The sequence below is a fragment of the Eptatretus burgeri genome, chromosome 5, assembly GCF_056783735.1.
Source record: "Eptatretus burgeri isolate ZD-2024b chromosome 5, Ebu_testis_v1, whole genome shotgun sequence".
NCBI lineage: Eukaryota > Metazoa > Chordata > Myxini > Myxiniformes > Myxinidae > Eptatretus > Eptatretus burgeri.
In genome coordinates this window covers 3244707-3259748 of record NC_140965.1, presented here as the reverse complement: position 1 = coordinate 3259748, position 15042 = coordinate 3244707, and the positions used below count along the sequence as shown (strand labels likewise).

Here is a 15042-nt window from a genome sequence, read left to right as displayed (position 1 = left end):
TGTTTGTATGTGTTTATGTGATGGTGTTTGTATGTGTTTATGTGATGGTGTTTGTATGTGTTTATGTGATGGTGTTTGTTTGTGCATCTGTGATGGTGTTTTGAAGTGTATATGTGATGGTGTTTGTAAGTGTATATGTGATGGTGTTTGTATGTGTTTATGTGATGGTGTTTGTATGTGTTTATGTGATGGTGTTTGTGTGTTTATGTGATGGTGTTTGTATGTGTTTATGTGATGGTGTTTGTATGTGTTTATGTGATGGTGTTTGTAAGTGTATATGTGATGGTGTTTGTATGTGTTTATGTCATGGTGTTTGTATGTGTATTTGTGATGGTGTTTGTATGTGTTTATGTGATGGTGTTTGTAAGTGTATATGTGATGGTGTTTGTATGTGTATATGTGATGGTGTTTGTTTGTGTATATGTGATGGTGTTTGTAAGTGTATATGTGATGGTGTTTGGATGTGTATATGTGATGGTGTTTGCGCGTGTATATGTCATGGTGCTTGGATGCGTATATGTGATGGTGTTTGTATGTGTATATGTGATGGTGTTTGTATGTGTATATGTGATGGTGTTTGTATGTGTATATGTGATGGTGTTTGTATGTGTATATGTGATGGTGTTTGTATGTGTATATGTGATGGTGTTTGTTTGTGTTTATGTGATGGTGTTTGTATGTGTATATGTGATGGTGTTTGTATGTGTATTTGTGATGTCGTTAGTATGTGTATTTGTGATGGTGTTTGTATGTGTTTTTGTGATGGTGTTTGGTTGTGGAAATGTGATGGTGTTTGAATGGGTTTATGTGTTGGTGTTTGTCTGCGCTTATGTGATGGTGTTTGTATGCGTTTATGTGATGGTGTTTGTATGTGTTTATGTGATGGTGTTTGTATGCGTTTATGTGATGGTGTATGTATGCGTTTATGTGATGGTGTTTGTATGTGTTTATGTGATGGTGTTTCTATGTGTTTATGTGATGGTGTTTGTATGTGTTTATGTGATGGTGTTTGTTTGTGCATATGTGATGGTGTTTTGAAGTGTATATGTGATGGTGTTTGTAAGTGTATATGTGATGGTGTTTGTATGTGTTTATGTGATGGTGTTTGTGTGTTTATGTGATGGTGTTTGTATGTGTTTATATCATGGTGTTTGTATGTGTTTATGTGATGGTGTTTGTATGTGTTTATGTGATGGTGTTTGTATGTGTCTATGTGATGGTGTTTGTATGTGTTTATGTGATAGTGTTTGTATGTGTCTATGTGATGGTGTTTGCATGTGTATATGTGATGGTGTTTGTATGTGTATATGTGATGGTGTTTGTAAGTGTTTATGTGATGGTGTTTGTATGTGTTTATGTGATGGTGTTTGTATGTGTTTATGTGATGGTGTTTGTATGTGTTTATGTGATAGTGTTTGTATGTGTTTATGTGATGGTGTTTGTATGTGTTTATGTGATGATGTTTGTATGTGTTTATGTCATGGTGTTTGTATGTGTATTTGTGATGGTGTTTGTATGTGTTTATGTGATGGTGTTTGTAAGTGTATATGTGATGGTGTTTGTATGTGTATATGTGATGGTGTTTGTATGTGTATATGTGATGGTGTTTGTAAGTGTATATGTGATGGTGTTTGTATGTGTATATGTGATGGTGTTTGTATGTTCAAATGTGATGGTGTTTGTATGTGTTTATGTGATGGTGTTTGTATGTGTTTGTGATGGTGTTTGCACGTGTATATGTGATGGTGTTTGCACGTGTATATGTGATGGTGTTTGGACGTGTATATGTGATGGTGTTTGTATGTGTATATGTGATGGTGTTTGTATGTGTATATGTGATGGTGTTTGTATGTGTATATGTGATGGTGTTTGTATGTGTATATGTGATGGTGTTTGTATGTGTATATGTGATGGTGTTTGTTTGTGTTTATGTGATGGTGTTTGTATGTGTATATGTGATGGTGTTTGTATTTGTATTTGTGATGTTGTATGTATGTTTATTTGTGATGGTGTTTGTATGTGTTTTTGTGATGGTGTTTGTTTGTGGAAATGTGATGGTGTTTGTATGTGCATATGTGAAGGTGTTTGTGTGTGCATATGTGATGGTGTTTGTATGTGTCATGTGATGGTGTTTGGATGTGTTTATGTGATGGTGTTTGTATGTGTTTATGTGATGGTGTTTGGATGTGTTTATGTGATGGTGTTTGTATGTGTATGTGTGGTGGTGTTTATATGTGTATATGTGATGGTGTTTGTATGTGTCCATGTGATGGTGGTTGTATGTGCCATGTGATGGTGTTTGCATGTGTATATGTGAAGGTGTTTTTATGTGGATATGTGGTGTTTTTTGTGTGGATGTGATGGTGTTTGTATGTGTTTATGTGATGGTGTTTGTATGTGTATATGTGATGGTGTTTGCAAGTTGAAATGTGAAGGTGTTTTTACGTGAATATGTGATGGTGTTTGTATGTGTATATGTGATGGTGTTTGCATGTGTATATGTGATGGTGTTTGTTTGTGTATACAAGATGGTGTTTGTATGTTTATATGTGATGGTGTTTGTATGTTTATATGTGATGGTGTTTGTATGTGTATATGTGATGGTGTTTGTTTGTGTATATGTGATGGTGTTTGTATGTTTATATGTGATGGTGTTTGTATGTGCATATGTGAAGGTGTTTGTGTGTGCATATGCGATGGCGCTTGTGTGTGTCATGTGATGGTGTTTGTGTGTGTCATGTGATGGTGTTTGTGTGTGTTTATGTGATGGTGTTTGTATGTGTATATGTGATGGTGTTTGTATGTGTAGATGTGATGGTGTTTGTATGTGTAGATGTGATGGTGTTTGTGTGTGCATATGTGATGGTGTTTGTATGAGTTTGTATGTGTAGATGTGATGTTTATGTGATGGTGTTTATGATGATGGTGTTTGTATGTGTATATGTGATGGTGTTTGTGTGTGCATATGTGATGGTGTTTGTATGAGTTTGTATGTGTAGATGTGATGGTGTTTGTATGTGCATATGTGAAGGTGTTTGTGTGTGCATATGTGATGGTGTTTGTATGAGTCATGTGATGGTGTTTGTATGTGTGTATGTGATGGTGTTTTTATGTGTATCTGTGATGGTGTTTGTATGTGTATATGTGATGGTGTTTGTAAGTGTATATGTGATGGTGTTTGTATGTGTATATGTGATGGTGTTTGTATGTGTATATGTGATGGTGTTTGTTTGTGTATATGTGATGGTGTTTGTATGTGTATATGTGATGGTGTTTGTATGTGTATGTGTGATTGTTTTGTGTGTGTTTATGTGATGGTGTTTGTAAGTGTAATTGTGATGCTGTTTGTATGTGTATATGTGATGCTGTTTGTATGCGTATATGTGACGGTATTGCAAGTGTTTATGTGATGGCGATCGTATGTGTATTTGTGATGGTGATTGTATGTGTATATGTGATCGTGTTTGTATGTGCAAATGTGATGGTGTTTGTATGTGTATATGTGATGGTGTTTGTATGTGTATGTGTGATGGTGTTTGTATGTCTTTCTGTGATGGTGTTTGTATGTGTATATGTGATGGTGTTTGTTTGTGTATATGTGATGGTGTTTGTATGTGTATATGTGATGGTGTTTGTATGTGTATATGTGATCGTGTTTGTATGTGCAAATGTGATGGTGTTTGTATGTGTTTATGTGCTGGTGTTTGTATGTGTTTATGTGATGATGTTTGTATGTGTATATGTGATGGTGTTTTTTGTGTATATGTGATGGTGTTTGTATGTGTATATGTGATGGTGTTTTTTGTGTATATGTGATGATGTTTGTATGTGTATATGTGATGGTGTTTTTTGTGTATATGTGATGGTGTTTGCAAGTAGAAATGTGAAGGTGTTTTATGTGAATATGTGATGGTGGTTTGTATGTGTATATGTGATGGTGTTTGTTTGTGTATATGTAATGGTGTTTGTTTGTGTGAATGTGATGATGTTTGTATGTGCAGATGTGAAGGTGTTTGTACGTGTTTCTGTGATGGTGTTTGGATGTGTATATGTGATGGTGTTTGTACGTGTTTATGTGATGGTGTTTGTACGTGTATTTGTGATGATGTTTGTATGTGTATATGTGATGGTGTTTGTATGTGTAGATGTGATGGTGTTTGTGTGTGCATATGTGATGGTGTTTGTATGAGTTTGTATGTGTAGATGTGATGTTTATGTGATGGTGTTTATGATGATGGTGTTTGTATGTGTAAATGTGATGGTGTTTGTGTCTGCATATGTGATGGTGTTTGTATGAGTTTGTATGTGTAGATGTGATGGTGTTTGTATGTGCATATGTGAAGGTGTTTGTGTGTGCATATGTGATGGTGTTTGTATGAGTCATGTGATGGTGTTTGTATGTGTGTATGTGATGGTGTTTTTATGTGTATCAGTGATGGTGTTTGTATGTGTATATGTGATGGTGTTTGTAAGTGTATATGTGATGGTGTTTGTATGTGTATATGTGATGGTGTTTGTATGTGTATATGTGATGGTGTTTGTTTGTGTATATGTGATGGTGTTTGTATGTGTATATGTGATGGTGTTTGTATGTGTATGTGTGATTGTTTTGTGTGTGTTTATGTGATGGTGTTTGTATGTGTATTTGTGATGGTGTTTGTATGTGTATATGTGATGGTGTTTGTATGTGTATATGTGATGGTTTTGTATGTGTTTATGTGATGGTGTTTGTATGTGTATTTGTGATGGTGTTTGTATGTGTATATGTGATCGTGTTTGTATGTGCAAATGTGATGGTGTTTGTATGTGTATATGTGATGGTGTTTGTATGTGTATATGTGATGGTGTTTGTATGTCTTTCTGTGATGGTGTTTGTATGTGTATATGTGATGGTGTTTGTTTGTGTATATGTGATGGTGTTTGTATGTGTATATGTGATGGTGTTTGTATGTGTATATGTGATCGTGTTTGTATGTGCAAATGTGATGGTGTTTTTTGTGTATATGTGATGGTGTTTGTTTGTGTATATGTGATGGTGTTTGTATGTGTTTATGTGCTGGTGTTTGTATGTGTTTATGTGATGATGTTTGTATGTGTATATGTGATGGTGTTTTTGTGTGTATATGTGATGGTGTTTGCAAGTAGAAATGTGAAGGTGTTTTATGTGAATATGTGATGGTGGTTTGTATGTGTATATGTGATGGTGTTTGTTTGTGTATATGTAATGGTGTTTGTTTGTGTGAATGTGATGGTGTTTGTATGTGCAGATGTCAAGGTGTATGTAAGTGTTTCTGTGATGGTGTTTGGATGTGTATATGTGATGGTGTTTGTACGTGTTTATGTGATGGTGTTTGTACGTGTATTTGTGATGATGTTTGTATGTGTATATGTGATGGTGTTTTTTGTGTATATGTGATGGTGTTTGCAAGTAGAAATGTGAAGGTGTTTTATGTGAATATGTGATGGTGTTTGTTTGTGTATATGTGATGGTGTTTGTATGTTTATATGTGATGGTGTTTGTGTGTGTATATGTGATGGTGTTTGTATGTGTATATGTGATGGTGTGTATATGTGATGGTGTTTGTATGTGCATATGTGAAGGTGTTTGTGTATGCATATGTGATGGTGTTTGTATGTGTTTATGTGATGGTGTTTGTACGTGTATATGTGATGGTGTTTGTATGTGTATATGTAATGGTGTTTGTTTGTGTGAATGTGATGGTGTTTGTATGTGCAGATGTGAAGGTGTTTGTACGTGTTTCTGTGATGGTGTTTGGATGTGTATATGTGATGGTGTTTGTATGTGTATATGTGATGGTGTTTGTATGTGTCTATGTGATGCTGTTTGTATATGTTTATGTGATGGTGTTTGTTTGTGTATATGTGATGGTGTTTGTATGTGTATATGTGATGGTGTTTGTATGTGTATATGTGATGGTGTTTGTATGTGTATATGTGATGGTGTTTGTATGTGTATATGTAATGGTGTTTGTATGTGTATATGTGATGGTGTTTGTATGTGTATATGTGATGGTGTTTGTATGTGTATATGTGATGGTGTTTGTATGTGTATATGTGATGGTGTTTGTATGTGTATATGTGATGCTGTTTGTATGTGTTTATGTGATGGTGTTTGTATGTGTATATGTGATGGTGTTTGTATGTGTATATGTGATGGTGTTTGTTTGTGTATATGTGATGGTGTTTGTATGTTTATATGTGATGGTGTTTGTATGTGTATATGTGATGGTGTGTATATGTGAAGGTGTTTGTGTGTGCATATGTGATGGTGTTTGTATGTGTCATGTGATGGTGTTTGTATGTGTTTATGTGATGGTGTTTGTATGTGTATATGTGATGGTGTTTGTATGTGTATATGTGATGGTGTTTGTATGTGTATATGTGATGGTGTTTGTATGTGTATATGTGATGGTGTTTGTATGTGTATATGTGATGGTGTTTGTATGTGTTTATGTGATGGTGTTTGGATGTGTTTATGTGATGGTGTTTGAATGTGTTTATGTGATGGTGTTTGAATGTGTTTGTGTGATGGTGTTTGTATGTGTTCATGTGATGGTGTTTGCATGTGTTCATGTGATGGTGTTTGTATGTGTATATGTGATGGTGTTTGTATGTGTATATGTGATGGTGTTTGTATGTGTTTATGTGATAGTGTTTGTATGTGTTTATGTGATGGTGTTTGTATGTGTTTATGTGATGGTGTTTGTATGTGTTTATGTGATGGTGTTTGTATGGGTTTCTGTGATGGTGTTTGTGTGTGTATTTGTGATGGTGTTTTTTATGTATATGTGATGGTGTTTGCAAGTAGAAATGTGAAGGTGTTTTATGTGAATATGTGATGGTGTTTGTATGTGTATTTGTGATGTTGTTTGTATGTGTTTATGTGATGGTGTTTGGATGTGTGTATGTGATGGTGTTTGTATGTGTATATGTGATGGTGTTTGCAAGTAGAAATGTGAAGGTGTTTTATGTGAATATGTGATGGTGTTTGTATGTGTATATGTGATGGTGTTTGTATGTGTATATGTGATGGTGTGTATATGTGATGGTGTTTGTATGTGCATATGTGAAGGTGTTTGTGTGTGCATATGTGATGGTGTTTGTATGCGTCATGTGATGGTGTTTGTATGTGTATATGTGATGGTGTTTGTATGTGTATATGTGATGGTGTTTGTTTGTGTATATGTGATGGTGTTTGTATGTTTATATGTGATGGTGTTTGTATGTGTATATGTGATGGTGTGTATATGTGAAGGTGTTTGTGTGTGCATATGTGATGGTGTTTGTATGTGTCATGTGATGGTGTTTGTATGTGTTTATGTGATGGTGTTTGTATGTGTATATGTGATGGTGTTTGTATGTGTATATGTGATGGTGTTTGTATGTGTTTATGTGATGGTGTTTGGATGTGTTTATGTGATGGTGTTTGAATGTGTTTATGTGATGGTGTTTGTATGTGTTTATGTGATGGTGTTTGTATGTGTTCATGTGATGGTGTTTGCATGTGTTCATGTGATGGTGTTTGTATGTGTATATGTGATGGTGTTTGTATGTGTTTATGTGATGGTGTTTGTATGTGTTTATGTGATGGTGTTTGTATGTGTTTATGTGATGGTGTTTGTATGTGTTTATGTGATGGTGTTTGTATGGGTTTCTGTGATGGTGTTTGTATGGGTTTCTGTGATGGTGTTTGTATGTGTTTATGTGATGGTGTTTGTATGGGTTTCTGTGATGGTGTTTGTATGTGTATTTGTGATGGTGTTTTTTATGTATATGTGATGGTGTTTGCAAGTAGAAATGTGAAGGTGTTTTATGTGAATATGTGATGGTGTTTGTATGTGCATTTGTGATGTTGTTTGTATGTGTTTATGTGATGGTGTTTGCATGTGTTCATGTGATGGTGTTTGTATGTGTATATGTGATGGTGTTTGTTTGTGTATATGTGATGGTGTTTGTATGTGTTTATGTGATGGTGTTTGTGTGTGTATATGTGATGGTGTTTGTATGTGTTTATGTGATGGTGTTTGTATGTGTATATGTGATGGTGATTGTATGTGTTTATGTAATGGTGTTTGTATGTGTTTTTGTGATGGTTTTGTATGTGTATATGTGATGGTGTTTGTATGTGTATATGTGATGGTGTTTGTTTGTGTATATGTGATGGTGTTTGTATGTTTATATGTGATGGTGTTTGTATGTGTATATGTGATGGTGTGTATATGTGAAGGTGTTTGTGTGTGCATATGTGATGGTGTTTGTATGTGTCATGTGATGGTGTTTGTATGTGTTTATGTGATGGTGTTTGTATGTGTATATGTGATGGTGTTTGTATGTGTATATGTGATGGTGTTTGTATGTGTTTATGTGATGGTGTTTGGATGTGTTTATGTGATGGTGTTTGAATGTGTTTATGTGATGGTGTTTGTATGTGTTTATGTGATGGTGTTTGTATGTGTTCATGTGATGGTGTTTGCATGTGTTCATGTGATGGTGTTTGGATGTGTATATGTGATGGTGTTTGTATGTGTTTATGTGATGGTGTTTGTATGTGTTTATGTGATGGTGTTTGTGTGTGTTTATGTGATGGTGTTTGTATGTGTTTATGTGATGGTGTTTGTATGGGTTTCTGTGATGGTGTTTGTATGGGTTTCTGTGATGGTGTTTGTATGTGTTTATGTGATGGTGTTTGTATGGGTTTCTGTGATGGTGTTTGTATGTGTATTTGTGATGGTGTTTTTTATGTATATGTGATGGTGTTTGCAAGTAGAAATGTGAAGGTGTTTTATGTGAATATGTGATGGTGTTTGTATGTGCATTTGTGATGTTGTTTGTATGTGTTTATGTGATGGTGTTTGCATGTGTTCATGTGATGGTGTTTGTATGTGTATATGTGATGGTGTTTGTTTGTGTATATGTGATGGTGTTTGTATGTGTTTATGTGATGGTGTTTGTGTGTGTATATGTGATGGTGTTTGTATGTGTTTATGTGATGGTGTTTGTATGTGTATATGTGATGGTGTTTGTATGTGTTTATGTAATGGTGTTTGTATGTGTTTTTGTGATGGTTTTGTATGTGTATATGTGATGGTGTTTGTGTGTGTACATGTGATGATTCCTTCGTGCAAAACTCTGTGAAAAATTGACAAAACGTCGAGAAAACTCGAACTTGTGTGAGTTATCATTATCAAGTCTTGTACCAACTTTCAGTTGAAGATGTTAAACGGTTTGGGACAAAGGCTGAAAACCCACAGGTTGGACGGACGGACGGACGGAAGGACTGACGGAAGCAAACCTTCAGTCCCCTCTGGTGATACCAGTCGGGGACGAAGAAAATGAAGTCATTTTCTCCTTGTACAGTAATTACAGTTGCAGGTTGACCACGGAGGGTGGTGACTGATCATGAAGTAATTTTTTAACTTTATTGTCGTCCACCAACCCGCGTGCCGTCACGGTGTGAAAGTTCACTCATTGCGCTCGTGTCGTGGTGTTTGTGACGTGTTTGAACTCTTCCCGATGTCACTGCGAGTCACGAATGCCGTATCACGTTCACTCACACAGTGAACCACGTGCTCGGCCTTCGACACAATGGTGTCCAGGTGCTCGGCCTTCGACACAATGGTGTCCACGTGCTCGGCCTTCGACATAATGGTGTCCACGTCCCCCTCAGGTTGGGAAAACCCATTTCGACGAGATTGGTTTTTGTTTGAGAAGAAAATAAAAACCCACGAGTGAAACAAACACCACAACTGTTTTATACCATAAGTCATGAGACAATGGACGGGTCCGTGTCGCTGGATCGAGAAAACGACGAGGTGGAAATTTCAAACCGACGTCCGACGGGTCACGACGGGTCACGAGGCACGTGCGACCGGCCCATGAGGAGGCGCCTCGTCGCGCGGCGACTGGACCGGGTGGAATATCGGCCCATGAGGTGTCTCCATGGTAACGCGGCCCAGGGTGCTCGCTTCCCGTTCTCCTCACGGGTACCAGTTACCAATCGTCCGCTTCGTTGTAGTTTTTATCATTTAACCATTACGGTCGTCGTGTCGCCGTCATCGTCCGCGGTCACGAACAACGCGGTCCATGTGCAGCCATTCAATCGCGGACGAACACGAAGCGTGACATTTGTTGGTGTGTTTGAACAAACTACTTCAGGACGTGTGCCCGTAAAACGATCGTCCTCCACCTCCACCACCTCCACCACCACCACCTCCACCACCACCACCCCACATCGAATGGACGTGACGTCATTTGCAAGCGACACTCAAACGGAACTACGTGACGTCGATGCCGCGTCGCGTCCCGTACAAGTTCGTGGAAATGTAAAAGGCGCCTCAGCACAAACCGAACTTGACACGTTTCCTCATAATCTGAGAGAAACGTTCGACGTCGCAAGACGAGAAGCGCTCACACAGCGACCGACGCAAATCAAGGAGGTTAATTAAATAAGTCTCTCAGTTCCCAACGCGCCTCCTGCCGCATAGCAACCGGCGCCTAAAACTTCGGTCTCTCAAACTCACGTTCGAGCGGATTCCTCGGTCGCAGATTCCAACGGCTCCTCGGTCGCTCTTCTACCGGGGTGCACGCGGCCGTTGGCGATCGAACACGACCATGTTGTTTTTGACGTCATCCATGTACCTGACGTCATCGTTTGGGTGTATGAAATCACCGCGTGCCGATTGGTTCACTGCCGGGGTGATGACGTACGCGCATTGGGCGGACGTCATCACCCAAGCAGATTGGGAGGCGTGATTACGTCATCACCCAAGCAGATTGGGAGGCGTGATTACGTCATCACCCAAGCAGATTGGGAGGCGTGATTACGTCATCAGCCAAGCAGATTGGGAGGCGTGATTACGTCATCAGCCAAGCAGATTGGGAGGCGTGATTACGTCATCAGCGGACGGCTCACTTCGGCGACGTGTGACGTAAAGGGGGGATCGTCCGAACTCACGGCGAGCCTGCGCCCCGCGCGGTCGCTCAACGAAACGTGCGTGCGTCGTTTGAAAAGGCACGGATGGAGAGAAAACAAGCACGTGACAAACACGTGACCGTGCGTGCGTCGTTTGAAAAGGCACGGATGGAGAGAACAAACACGTGACCGTGCGTGCAGTTTCCTTTGGAATCGTTGTCAGAAGCAAGGATTGCACTTGGTGGTTTGCCTTTGCCTTCCCCGTGGTAGTCAAGGCAGGAATTTGGAATTCGGCCAAGTGGAGGTTCAAGGTCGTCCAGGTAACGACCGTTGAACGTCCGTCCGAAGGACGACGCACACACATTGATGGATGGATGACCCGGTGAAACACCAGGAAGACAGTTCGTAGCCGGGGAGGGATTCGGACCCAGGATAGACGGCTTGGAGGCAACAAGAAGTCATTTTTTTTTTAGCTCACCTGGACTTTAGTCAGGTGAGCTTATGCGATCGAGCAGTGTCCGTGGGTGAGTCAGTCAGTGAGTCCGTAAACATTTCAGTCATTACCGTTTGAAAGTTGAACCAAACACACGATTTGGATGAGCCTTGGCTACAACCTTCACATCTGGTGCCTCACGAAAGTGTATCGACCGCATCAAAATCTGCGCTCATTAAGGGGGCTTACGGGGGTCGTCGGTGGGGGGGTTACAAATACCTGGTGTACAAAATACACATACAAACACCATCACTAATACCTCGTGATTTTGGTGGTTAACCCCCAACATACGTATTTCCTCTTCTCCGAATTACACACAGAATTTCAATGAAACTTGACCACAACCTTCATCACCCGTGACGTACCAAAGTTTGTTCACGACATTAAAGAATTCAGGGTCTAAGGGGGTCTGTGGTGGTTTGAGTGACTGTTGCTCCCGATCCAGGTGAGCTTCAGGACAGGCGGTCCTATTTTCTCAAACCTGGTGAAATACGCAATATCTTAAGAGCCGCAATGCATGATGGGTACTGTAAACCCCCATTAACCCCGACTCCATTGCTTGTCCTGAAAGAGGGTTTCCCCCCTCTTTGTTAAAGTCGTTCCATTTAAACCCTTTTAATTATGTCAATCAGCCTGGAATTGTCTTCGTGGTTCGGGTGGCTGGCATGGGATCCGAGGGCCCTGAGTTCGAGCCCCGTTTTAATGTTGAATTAACACCAGGTGGGGTTGACTCAGCTTGTCATCTTTCCGAGGCTGGCGAAATGAGTACCAGTGTGCTGGTAATTGGGGCACAGCATCAGTGGCATTGTCGTGACCCAACAAAATTATAGCTACCTGGCAAGAAGAATAAGAAGAAGACCAATTTGATTTCACGTTGAATTCCAACTTTGATTTCTTTGTTAATGGACTTCTCCAATTGGGATCACGATGCTGTGTGTCATTACTAACAATGTGATGGCTGCCAAGTCTTCGACAAAGCTTGTGTTGGCGACGTGGAGATACGCAAAGCTTGTGCTCACTGTTCTTCACCTGGGAGTGAGGCATACCAGGCAGACTTCCCGGGGAGGAGACACCCACCGTCCGTGGTTCGGGTGCTTGTTGACAGCGACTAAAAACTCAGACTTGGTTTGTGAATACACAGGGTAAGTTTATAATCAACTTTGATATGACTTGTGCGGGCCCGTACGTGAAAAAAAGATTGTGACGTCATTTGTGATGTCATAGCACTGTGTCCTGTCATTGGTTTGGTAAATAAATGGCCATAACTTGGGAACCACTTGTCCGATTAATATCAAACCTTTAAAAGGCACATACTCAGGTCCCCAGCAATACACCTGGCAAGTTTCAATTAGATCGGACCAGTGGTTGTCCAGAAACAGTGGTCACATACACACACACACACACACACACACACACACACACACACACACACACACACACACACACACACACACACACACACACACACACACACACACACACACACACACACACACACACACACTGCTGGAATTATAGATATATTATATTTACTATTAATCACGTTGGGGGTGAGGAGTGGGATCTGTGAAGGCTGTATCTTATATATTGCTTGTTTGTTTCTCTGGCGCCACAACAAATCAGGGTCTTCAGGAAGTATGCAGACCTCGCAACTTTCTCACATTTTGTTGTGTTACAGCCTGAATTTAAAATGGATTAAATTTTAATTTTTAGTCACTGATCTCCACAAAATACCCCATGTGGTCAAGTATCTACGGAGGGTATCTGTGCACCCCCCCTCCCTCCCCCAGGACTCTACAAAAACCAACTTTTTACTAAACTTCCTTTTATGGTGCTATGACACATTTGAGATGTCAACAAAAAAATTTCCAGGCACTCTGGCGATATTCAACATAGCGTCCAAAATGGGTAAAATCATACAATACGGTATATAACATCTCAAAAATGTGGCAAATTGGAAAAACAATCATTGGGACTTGGTTCCTGATCATTAGTTACTAGTTTCTGATGAATGGGTTTTGTTGCCACTTTAAAAAATCCAAGATGGCGTCCAAAATGGCTGCTAAAATATGCAAAATCATAGAAAATTATATATAACTGTAATGTCCGAGGTGCAGCGAAACACGGAGAGTGAGAGCGTGGCAGTAACTCCACTTTATTGCATGCCCGGATGTACACTACTACCACCCCTAGCGGGCGAGTCATCATATACTGTATGAAACCCAACCACGTGATGCAGCACAATAACAGCCAAAAACAATGACAAAATTGTAAATTATTCATTGGAATAATGTGTTTCTCATCTTTTGTAACTAATACCTCGTGATTGGATTTTGTTGCAATGTTTAGATTCCAAGATGTCATCCAAAATGGCTGCCACAATAGGCAAAATCATAGAATATTGTATATAACAGCCTGAAACTCAGAATAATATACAGTAAATTAATGTTTGGATTCAGTGTAATATACATTCCTGATTGTTATAAACTAATAGGCCGATGTGGTGATTTATGTTTTGTTGCTATCCATAAAATCCAAGATGGAGTTCAAAATAGTTTTAAAAATGGTAAAATCATTGTAAATATCAAATGTCAGCTTCAAATAATCATTAATGTAATAATAATGGAGAGACAGAACCATCGAATATTCATCTTGTAATTCTTATCAAGGATGTTTGTTATTGTTATCGTACTTGGAATTGAAGATGGCGGACAATTTGAAAGCCAGAAAACACACACCCCCACACACACACCCACACAAACACACTCCTCTACACACCCCGATGCACTTTGAATATTTAAATACACTCAATAAATTGTGTACTAATCTTTTTAGGTGTATTTTTTTCTCTATCCAGGTTAGATTAGTTAGCTTAGCAAGACCGGAGCTAGTCAAGATCAAGATCACAATTCAAGATGTCAGACAAGCAAGAAATAGTTTAATGTAATTGTCAAAAGAAAATTATTGAAATGGAAAGAAAACGCAAACGGGAACATTGTGTCATTCATATGTCTGGAATAAATCATGGATCGTTCACATATTTTTCAGACTTGATGAATCCAAATGATAGATTGGCACTTCTCAAAAATATACGGGATCGTCGCTAAGCTGAACCACCAGGTTCTTCATATCGAATGACAGATATCTGTCAGGGCATTCCTGATGAGATCCAGGAGAACGAGGGCTATCACCGAGGATGTTACCAAAGATTTACCATGAACATACATAGGTTAACAGCTAGTAAACCATCTAACGATCCTGAAGTTCCTGGACCATCTACCAGCCAGGAAGGAAGGGTAAAGCGCAAGAAAGCATCAGAAAAGATCATTTTTGAACCTGATTGTATTTTCTGCAATACTGAAGGCCGAATCCATGTGAAAAAGGCAGGCATCGACACAAAGGAAGGCACCTCTTCATTTGAGCGTGATGGATGGCAGAAAGTACTGCAAATAGCAGAAGAGAACAATCACGAGTGGCTCTTAAGGCGAATCCGAGGATTTGATTTGTTTGCAGCAGAGGCCCAATACCACCCAAAATGCAAAAATCAGTACACAGCCAATAATCAGAAACTAGTAACTAATAATCAGGAACCAAGTCCCAAAGATTATTTTTCCAA

General features: G+C 39.3%; 1 protein-coding gene across 2 annotated transcripts in view; it reads right to left on the bottom strand.

The window, feature by feature from the left end:
• The window catches only part of LOC147025714 (zinc finger and BTB domain-containing protein 21-like), a 42349-nt gene extending 31558 nt beyond the window's left edge, over positions 1 to 10791 (bottom strand). The window contains exon 1 of one of the 2 annotated variants that reach the window (XM_085880405.1): positions 10542 to 10791. Coding sequence is in view for 1 of the 2 variants with exons in the window: in XM_085880404.1 (XP_085736530.1) it covers positions 10542 to 10669 (128 nt within the window). In the remaining variant the exon portion in view is untranslated. The remainder of the gene's footprint in view (positions 1 to 10541) is intronic. The other variant, XM_085880404.1, reaches the window with a different exon arrangement.
• Positions 10792 to 15042: the final 4251 nt, after the last annotated feature.